Raw genomic sequence first — 10,491 nt, 5'->3', positions numbered from 1 at the left:
CCATCAGAGCGTGTGGCGCTCGACGCTGTAAAAACGCCGTGTGCCTTGAGCTGCTCAGCAGGGGAAGAGCAAAGGATTTATGTTCGCTCTGAATGCCCCATCCCTCAGCCGTGATGGTGCTTCTCCATCTCCTGCTCCGCGTGGGAACCGCAGTGATGAAGACTACTGACAGAGCAAGAAAATCCGACACGCCGTGTCGAGCTCTCGCGTTGCTGTTTGCCGGCCGTGTGAGCGGCCGTGAATCAGCGGAGGGGCACACAAAGAGCTCTGAGAGGCACCAGAGAAGTGCAGCTCAGAAAAATCCGAGCTGTGCTAATTTTAATTTGGAAAACGGCTGTTAGTAAACAGTTCAACCCAACTGTTTGAGTGTTAGCCAACTCCCTCTGCCCTCTCCCACGGGAAAAAGAGCTATAAAATAAAACAGACTCATAAAAAGCTGTTCGTCAACCTTTTCCCTGCTCGTGATACAGGCTGGAAAGGGTCCTAAGGGCAGAGTTGGGGGAAAGGAGAAGGTAAGCAGCAAGAAAGGCTGAAATTCAGGGAAGTGGGTGACTGTGCACAGCAGAAGACAAAGAAGCCATGAGAGGCTCAGACCGTTCAGAGCCAGTGCATACATTCATCATAGGAAGTTTAAAAGTTTGTGATGCCGAGTGACGATTCCCATGTTCCAGAGAAAATGTGGCACTTGTGTTTTCTATTTCCCTTTCCAAGCCGTTCCTGGCAGGGTGGCTGTGGGGACACAGGCATCTCCCGGGGCCGGGGCCGCACCGCAGGGGTATTCCTGTGCCAGGTGGTTGGGAGCGCTCAGCCCTGTGCTCAGCCGCGGCGCTCCGTGCGTGCCGGCGGAGGCTGTGCCTGGCCACGTCCAGGTGAAGGACCAGAATCACCTGCCAGCTTCTGCTTCTCGTTGCGCAACAGTGATGTTTTCTTAATGTGCAGTAGCTGCGCCATGCCAAACTTGGGGTTAGCTGAATTCTAGGCAGCATTTTAAGTGGGTAGAAACAAGGGGTTTTGTCATTGAACAAGACGGGTTGTAGCATTCCAGCACTTTCCAGAAGCTGCACTTGGATGGCTTGAAATAGTAGTCTGTGAAAATGGGTATTTTCCAAGGTGCCAATTTTAGACTCATTGAAGTCGATGTGAACTTTTTTATTGATTTTCCTGGCCTGCAGTTTGGACTACAAACTACAGTGAATTTAGGGAAAGATCTTCAAAAATAGAAATATTCTGGACTTATTTGTTTGGTTTGGCAAGGTCTGCTCTAAGGCTTTATTAATTTAAATTCAGGCAAGATCTAGGAAGATTATGCTAATCAAAAGGTTCTTAGGAAAACGAGTCCAAATGTCTCAATTTTCTACTTAATGGAAAAGCATCCAAAAAAAAAAAAAAACAAAAAACAAAAAACCCCAAACAAAAACCAGACAAAAAATAAAAAACCCCAAACCCAAAAGAAAAAACAAACAAACAAACCCAAAAAACCCAAAAAACCAAAACACAAAACACCCAAAAAACCTAACTAAACAAAAAAAACGCTTTGCTGAAAATAGGGCCTAAAAGTTTGTCAGTAGTTAAAGCCTCTTTTGCTTCATTTAGACACTTTCTTTGTGTAGGATAGGTTGTCCAAATGAAGTTTGGACAAATACACTTCCTTCAAAAACATGATGATGCACATTGTCCTGGCCATACTCACTCCTTAAGAAGAGAGCAGGTTTTATCACAGTCCCAAAATATAAAAGTATTTCATTTACTGAAAGGTTAAAAAGAAATAAAAGAAGACAAGCCCGAGGGAGAGGAGGGGATGGATCTTTCAGTGCTTATCTTTTAGCCTACAAAGAAACACGATTGCATGAGTGTTCCAAATCTGAATTTTTCAGGATTAGACTCTTCTGCCTTTGCTGGAAGCTAAGCCAATATGAGTTTGTTGAAGTTTTGAACTCAGGCTTCTAAAATAGGATGTTGTCAGTAAGATATTGTGGAATGGGCTGTCAAAATCGGCTTTTATTCTCATGTGTAACTTCACCATTTTTGGAAAAATAGCAGTCCTCTCCTTGTTCATCTGCTAAAAGGGGCTTGCTTACCCAGCAGAAGTACACACAACTTTCCCAAGGAAGATGATCATCATGTTCCTCCCAGTGCTGAAAAGGAAGACTCTGCTGTCTCACCTTTTATCTCTGTCTTATCATAAAGTCAGCCACCCCTTGATTACAGAAATTTTTTGATCAGCTCTGACTGTGGAGCTGATCACAAAGGTCCCTGGCATTCACTACCTATGTCGTGCTGATGGTGTCAGCAGACACTTGATGGAGATTTGAGCACCAAGGGGATCCAAGATGGAGCATGAAATAAATTTTATCTCAGGCCTTCTGTGCCTCTCCTGCTCCTGCCAGCGCACATGGGCTGCTGTCAGAATGCTGGTCTGAGGCCTTTGCTCATGCAATGTGTGCTGTGATTCCTGCAAGGGTAATGGGGGAAAAAAATTATGTGTCCACTGCAGTATGACACAGCTTGTCACTTGCAACATGGGTGTCAAGCCCTTGCAAGGACAAGAACATTTTACAGGATGTCCTGTAAGGACAAGATGCAAAAGAGGGTATTCGTGCAAATAAAATTCTGGAGACTGGCCTTGGTATGGTGGTCATGTACATGGGAAGCATCTTGTGCTGCTCACCTTTCAGACCCTGATGCTGGAACAGAGGGCTTCTTTTCCCCTGCTCCAATTAAAAAAAACACCAACAAAAAACAAATCAACAAAGGCTCTTGCTTAGGAATCTGAGCTTATCTGCAGCTGTTTGCCCATTGCATGCCCTGGGAATATGTTCAGATGTTTCTGAGTAGTGTTTTTGATTTTTTTTTTTTTGGAACAAAAGGACTCTGCTGGCTTAGGGCATTAATTTAGGCAGATTTTACTATATGTATAGGGAGCATAAACTGTTACTTGCTATCTTCCTTTCTCTCTAAATAAAAATGTATGTGCTTTCCTTTAAAAATGTATTTTGTGTGTAAGTCACATAGTGATAACATTAAATGTGGTATAAAGACGGTAATAAAAGTGGCTGTAACATTTATATATTTTTCATGACCAAAGTGCTCTGCAGTGGGAGATGCTATAAACGCGTGCTTGCCACTGGAGGAAGCAACACTCCTACCCTGCAAATGGTGTCAGCCACACAAGCACAGGCCTCAGTTCTGGGCACAGAGTGGGTGGTAGGCAGCTCTCCAGGACATAATGAGAGTGAGGGCGTCTGCCTCAGCATGTCACTGCCATGGGAAGGTTGGGTGCTACTGCTGAGGAAGAGGCCATGGTGGACACGGTGGAAAATGCTGCTGGAATGGAGGAGACTCCATGCAGAAGCATCTCTTGATGCATCAGAGGAGGAAGTGCCTGTCCCAGGCCTCCTCCTCCTGTTGTACCTCAGCTCTGCCACTTTTCCGTCTTCTTTCAGCAGCAGAGGCCTCTCCACTTTGAGGTCCTTGTGTTCAGCATCACACAACCTGCTTTGAAGCCCTCGGTTGTCTGCAGGCACAGCACACTCCGTGAGGAAAAGCACATAAAAACAGCAGGAAAAGGGAAAAACAGGAAAAATGCCGCTCTAGGCATTTTAGTTGTGATGTAACAGGATGAAGCAAATTCCAGGCATGCCGACTGCCCTCTAGCTGTATCTTCTGAAACAGCCACAGCTTGCAGAACTGCACAGCCCTTTCTGGGGACGTTTTTTCCATTGGGAGAATGGCTCATCTCCCTCTGCAGCCTGTGGCAAAGGAGCCGATGCCTTGGCTGCAGGCTGCACGGGCAGTGTGTGCCAAAGCCCGGCGGGCCCTGCTGCCTCCGCCTGTTCGCAGTGCATCCCTGTGGGCACGGGAGGAAAGGAAGTGATGAAGCTCTCGGGGCTGAAAATTCTGGCAGCAGTGCCCTCGTGAAAGCCACAACTCTGACTGTATGGAAAACCAAGAGCATATGAGTATCTGAACTGCTCTCCATCAGAGGGCATTCAACACTTGCACAGGCACGAGTCTGCAAAGTAATTTTTTTAAAAATGTCCAGTGACTTTTACAGAAAACGCACAATGAATATTAAATAAAGGGCATTGTCTATTACTGCACTTCAGACACTGTTATGTGGTGTGACTTTTTAAAAAGTTTTTTTTTAAAGGTCATGCTGTTTATGCTGCATAATATATAATACAATTGCACTGTAAATTAGAGACATGTTTTACAGCCTGCTGCTGTGCTTCATGGAGGTGAACAAAATTTGAAATCACAGGTCTCCTCCCCACGGGGAAACAGTTGTGGGAAATATTTAATATCACAATAATCAGGGGCTTAATGGCCTAGTGATGAGCTATGGAAGCCTCTCTAGGACACCTTGCATCTCCTGGTCTGCTCCCTAGTCTCTCTAGAACATTTTCCCATTCTTAGCACTGTTAAATTGGATTTTAATTTACAGTTATAGGACATTTAGGGTAAAACGTAGCATTACCTAACCCCCAGCATTTCCTTTAGCCACACGTGGTATGCTCAGCCCTGACAGATTTCTCCTCCAGCAGACAAGAGTTGACTTTCTCTGTGTTGAAATGGTTGCAGGCCTGTGGAGTTCCTATATACATGAACTCTCTGGAAGGATTATTCTATTCCTTTATAATAATAGCTTCAAAACTTCAAACATGCTGTTCTCTTTCTTTCCAGATAAATCACAGCACAGAAGCTGGATTCTGAGGGACATGCAGCCTGATTCCAAAATTCCCTCACGATAGCCCTTCAGGGAGCCAGTATCAAAGGTAAGCAAATGAGTTTAAGCCATGAATTTTTGATCCTTATTTTAAAAACTTGAACTCACACATTGCTTCAAAGGGCAGAATACAAAATACAAATACAAAAAGGTGAGCAGCCATGGAGCAGAGAACCAGACTGCATAAAAACACTGGAAGGCACTTTGGTCCCACTTCACTGAGGAACACATATGTTTGAAAAGGGATGGGAAGACTGTTGAGAAATAACACTGACTGATGCCAGGGTGAAGGAAATGCCAAGTAAAGGAATTAAGCAAATAAACAGGGTTTTGGAGAAGTGTTGAGAGATGCAGGAAGAGTGTAACACAAGGAGGAAACTGAGAAGCAGATTTCTTCCACCCAAGGGTACAGGTTGTAAGCCTTGCATGAAATGGAAGTTACATGAGTTTTTCTTTAATAAAAATGAAAAACAATATAATTTCACATTCACGGGTCTCTTACCAGAGACAGTTTTAATAGTATTTTGATTGGAGGGGTTGCACACAGAGGACAGAAATTACTATGTAAGCACTTGCTATAGCAAACAGGTTTGCAGGACAACAGCTGCCTCCCAGATGGTGTGGGCACCATGACTTTGAGGGGCAGCACTGAGCGATGTCTCTGAAGCCAGTTGTCATAACAAATTTTATTTCAAAGGCAGGTCTAAACTCACTCTAATAGAGCCTTCCTGGAATTTATTCCCAGTCCCTGTATTAGTTATAGAATTCGCTACAACACTTGTGCATTATTAATGAGTAAGCAAAAGGAAATATTTATGTTTGCAGAATGGATTTTTTTATATAAAGCCATTTCTTGTGTTTAAATATGCTACTGATGTGATCCACAATATATTAAAAATACCTTAGAAAAAGCAGAAGAAAGAAATGTTTCATACATAGGCACAAATTAGAGAATTTAAACAACAGTTTCTTTAAATTCTGTCCTAGAAGAGACAGATAAAATTTTTTTCTTTGAACGTCAACCAATGCAAAGAAATCGATCAAAATTTCAGAAGGATAAAATATTATCTTATGGGTGAAAACTCTACGGGATTTCTATAATGACATTCCTGGTCAACACATCTTAAGTTTTATTTAACATGACTGCTTACTGAGAATGCTCCTAGTTATCTGTACAGCTTAATTTCATGAAAATATTCTATTTTCTACTGAACATTGTTAAAATACAGCCCAAAATCTTTAGAGAATTTTGTGAGGGTTAGCATTACCTCACAAGCGTAAGGAAAGAACAAAGTTCTTATTTCTGCTGTATGATAACAATGTTTACTCAGCCCACCCAGTGATCTTATACATCAGTGCCCTCAAAAGCCTGGCTTCATAGGTGACTGTGTTTTTCCCACTGTGCATCCCGTTCTCTTCAAGGGGGTGCTCAATGACAGCTGGGATGTTTCTTCCATACTGCTCACATTGCTTCAGGAACTGCAGGCACTCCTGAATCACACTGTCACGCAGCATGAGCATGTGCTTGGACATGTTCTCCAGCAAGGACAGGAAACACCTCTTCGCGTAATACCACGTGTCCGTGCTCAGTTTTTTGTTATATGGCTCCAGGCTCTTAATGATCCTTGAAATACCAAACTCATAGTTTCCCTTCACACAGTAGAGGGTACCAATGACTAGATTGACAATGCAAAGGTGGTAGGTATTTTTATCAGGGTGATCATAAGACAGCTGCTCTTCTGCCTTCTCGATCTTCCTCATTAGTTCCTCTGCATCCTCATTCTGGCTGGTCAAGATGTAGGAAACGCAGAGGTTTGCTAACACAATGGCACTGACATCGAGAATGTTGTCGTAGTGCTTTTTAACTATTGGTTCATAAAAGCTAATAGCCTCTTTATACTTGTTCTCCTGCATGAAGAGCACGTGAGCCACATTGAGCTTCCACACCTCGTGTTCCTTGCAGAACTCCACTGATTTGTGGAAGATCTTTTCTACCATTGTGTAGTTCTTCATGTCCCAGTAAATCTTTGCCTGGGCCATCAAGACAGGTATATATTTATCCATAGTCTCATCATACTCATTAATTGCCTTTTTTAGAGCTTCATCATCCCATTTTTGCCTAGCTTCCTGTACCTGTTTTGTGAGTTTTCTCAGCTGCTCAGTCATTGTCCCTGCTGAATCATCTAGCTTGTGGAAAGCCTCCTCAGGGGCAGTTTGACAAGTAATAATGGCATCCAAGAAGTTGTACAGATAAGGTGTGAGCAGTTTGTAGGTCAGATGGGCATTCTCTGCCAGCACATCAGCTGCCAGGTCGTAGTATTGATATTTGCAATAGAGAAGTAGCAAGTTACCGAAAGTTTCTGGTGGATAGGGGTTCTGCATGAGAAGAAACTGCAGCTTCCCAAACCCATCAGTGGGCTGGTTGTCCATGTTCATGAGTGCCTGGTTGTGCAGCGTGACGGGATCCAGCTCCTCCTCGGCTCTGGGCGGCATATCCGTGAGCGCTTCCCGCGCCGCCCGCACGTTGCGCACCTGGTACTCAATGGCCGCCTTGAGGTTGAAGGCCTCCACCAGGGCCGTGCGGTGCAGGAGCAGCGTGTTGCCCACGCTGCGGACGTCGATGCCCTCGGTGTTCATGCCCACGTTGAGCTCTGGGTGCTGGTGGATGCCGCGCTCGATGATGTCGGATATGTACTTGAGGGCAGCAGTGTACTGCTTGGCCGCGTAGGAGCACAGCGCCATGTTGTAGGACAGCTCCGGGCAGTACCCCAACACTTGCATGGCGCTGGCGAACTTGCCGCTGGCCTCTTCGTGCCGGCCCTGCCGGTACAGCAGGCAGCCCAGGTTGACCTCGGCATCGGCCCGCTCCGAGGGGTCCTCGGCTGCTCCGGAGCCGCCATCAGCAGCGGCGGCGAGCTCCTCCTCCACCAGGCTCTGGGCCGCCGCGAGGTCGCCCTGGGCATAGTGGACAGCGGCCTGGAGGCGCAGGGCTCGGCGGTGGAAGGCGGGCACGTCCAGCAGCGGGCTGGCGACGCGCAGGGCCTCGGCGAACAGGCCGGCCTTGTAGAGGGCCTGCGCATGGCACAGGCGGTACGGGAGCAGCTGCGGGTGCAGCGCCACCAGCTGCTCGTAGCACTCGGCCGCCGCCGCGAACTCCTGCAGCTGGTAGTGGCAGTAGCCCAGCAGCGAGAGGCAGCCCCGGGAGCGGCAGCTCTTCTGCAGCCCGCGGTTCAGCAGCGACACCGCCTCCGCGAAGCGCCCGCCGCCGATGTGCCCGTACACCACGGCCGTGTGCTGCCCGTCGGGCACCGGCGCGGCCTCCATGGCCGGGCCCCGGCAGCGCGGCGGCGGGGCGGAAGCGGGGCCCTCGCTGCCATGGCAACGGCGCCGCCGGGGCGGAAGCGCTGACGTGCGGGCGGGCGCTGCCCCGGAAGCGGCGGCGCGCGCGGGGCCGTGTGGCGGGGAATGGCGGCCGCGGTGCCCGCGCCCGACCGCTCCCCCTGCAGCCGGTGGGGGCCGGTGTCGGCAGCGGAACCGCGTCCTCCGCTTTTGCCCGCTCTCATCCTCTGCTCCCCTCCCAGCGCCCGTCTCCCGAGCACTGACGCGGCGTGTTCAGTGCCGGTTCCGAACTGGCGCAGAGAGCTGGGGCCTCCTGAGATCGCTGCCTGGGCCAGAATGTTTCCCTCCTTTTGGGATCTTCCCGGTGCAGCCGGGAAGAATAAAGAGTAAAAATCAGTTCCTGTATTTCTAAATGCTGTGTAATAGTTCCCTTAAGCAGTAAGTGGTGTAAAAGCAGGGCCTAAGCTAAACACGTAGCCCAGGGCAGGGAGCATTTAACTTCTGTCTTGGGCTTTGTCAACATGGAACCTCTCCATTACAGCCCATCAGGATCCAAATTTCGTTAAGGCTGGTGGGAAGGTAGGAAGTATGTCCGTATCTTGGCACAATCTGACAGCTCTCCTGCAGCTTTCAAAAGTAGAAGAAGTTACTTTCACCTTTTCTTATTCAATAATGTGACACTGCTTTGGCAGGACTTCTTTCTACTGAAAGTGATATTTCTACTGAACAGTGATACTCCAGACTGCATAATCTTGTGTCATTTCTGTACGTGTGAATAGCTCCCTTAGGATCACCAGACAGATCTGGTTTCTGGTCATTAAAGACTAATGCCAAGCATATCCAGTGAAGGAGTTTGGTTGCCCCCAGGAATGAGTGCTGCAAGGTTATGTGTCAAGAGTTGTATCTGGGTTGCTCAGTCTTGCATGTTCAGTAATCAATAGATACCGCTCTGATTAATCCCAGCAAAGTAGTCTCAAAGAAAAGTAATAATAATAAGAAAAGAAAATCATAGTAAGCCATCAAAATTATTTATTTTTTAAAGACTGGTAAACCCAAGCTGCTAATTTCAAAAGCATGCTTTGAAAGCTGAACCAGCATAGTTTGATCTACTAAGCAAAACAATAAGAGTAATGGTTCAAGATTAAAAAAAAAAAAAAAGAAAAAGGAAAAGAATGCAGATGTCTTAACTTACATATTTTGCAAGTATCTGGGACTCACTTGCCTTTGAACAGACACATGGTATTTCTGTGCACCTGTCAACTCTCCCACAGGCAAAGGTTTAGGGTTTATAATGGTATTCCCCAGAAAACTCTTAAGATGCAGTGGCCAACATGCTTATAAATTTGTCATTAAATACAAAGTAATCCAAGAAAAAAAGTAGCAAGCAATATACAGGATGTATTCCAATAGTGGCATATTCCAGTGGCAGGAGTCACTGGGGCATTTCACTTCATTGCTTTGTTAGAAACCATTCACACAATTTTACTCTTTGAAAACTCTTCCCTTCAAAAAGCCAGTAAAAAAACCTTGTTCTATTATTTTCTCACCCATAACACTCTAGACATTGAAGTGCCTGTTAGTATGTTTTATGTATCTTTAAAATAAACCTGTTTTAAAATTTCACTCAATGCACAAATGACTTATCAGGAACTAAAGTAGTTTTAATTTTACAAAGGGAAAATAAGTATTTGGCCTGTAGACTGAAACACTCCTGGTTTTCTACTAGTGACTTCATCTAAATATTACAAATGACATTAGGCACTGCTGGTTGCAGTTTTCAAAAATAGTATGTGAGTACTAGTATTGGCTTTGTTGGTAACTACAGGCACATTATGAGATTGCAGTGCACTCTGAGAAGGAGCAATTAGCAAGGTCACCAGACCAGGAAAATGTAGCTGCTGCACCAAGGACACCATCTGAAGAGATACCTGAGCTAAAATGAAACTTTCTACGCTGTGGTTACAAAACTTACAACTGACCTTCTTGGCAAGACCCTTGGCCCTGTAAATAGTAGGGATTGGCTGAGACAGAGCTGTGTGGAGAGTTCTGTGCCTGTCTGCCTCATGAAGCATCCAGTTTAAACCTCAGTGAGCTGCTGCTGCCTGACCTTGTCAACTCTGCTTTGGAGCAGGAGCAAAACCACATCCTGACAAGCAGAGTCTGCCTCTCCATCACATTATGAAGCTGTTCTTGTTTGTCTGCACGTCCTGGGCTGGGAGGGAATTGTCTGTTTTCACTACTTGACCTATGGCCAAAGACATCTTTTGGACATCTTGTTCTTGGGAAGTTCTTCTGTCTCAGCTGCAGGAGAGCCTCTATCCCAGGTGCTCCTTGCCTTGAACAGTGATCAGTTTTCTGTTGGGGGTCACACTGTCGTGTTGCAGAGGAGCATTTTAGCCCAAGGGAGTGCACATACAAGACCTGAG

General features: G+C 46.2%; 1 protein-coding gene across 1 annotated transcript; it reads right to left on the bottom strand.

The window, feature by feature from the left end:
- Window positions 1-5,205: 5,205 nt before the first annotated feature.
- IFT70B (intraflagellar transport 70B) lies at window positions 5,206-8,098 on the bottom strand. Its single transcript, XM_066322737.1, has one exon. The coding sequence runs from the start codon at window positions 8,048-8,050 to the stop codon at window positions 6,050-6,052; it is 2,001 nt and encodes a 666-aa protein (XP_066178834.1). The 5' UTR covers window positions 8,051-8,098; the 3' UTR covers window positions 5,206-6,049.
- Between the last annotated feature and the right edge of the window lie 2,393 nt (window positions 8,099-10,491).

This window comes from Sylvia atricapilla, chromosome 7 (assembly GCF_009819655.1).
Source record: "Sylvia atricapilla isolate bSylAtr1 chromosome 7, bSylAtr1.pri, whole genome shotgun sequence".
Taxonomy (NCBI): domain Eukaryota; kingdom Metazoa; phylum Chordata; class Aves; order Passeriformes; family Sylviidae; genus Sylvia; species Sylvia atricapilla.
The sequence above is the reverse complement of the archived record's forward strand: the minus strand, read 5'-3'. Positions and strand labels throughout refer to the sequence as shown.

Coding starts and splice junctions, on each gene's coding strand:
- IFT70B (XM_066322737.1), bottom strand. CDS start 8,050: ATGGAGGCCGCGCCGGTGCCCGACGGGCAGCACACGGCCGTGGTGTAC.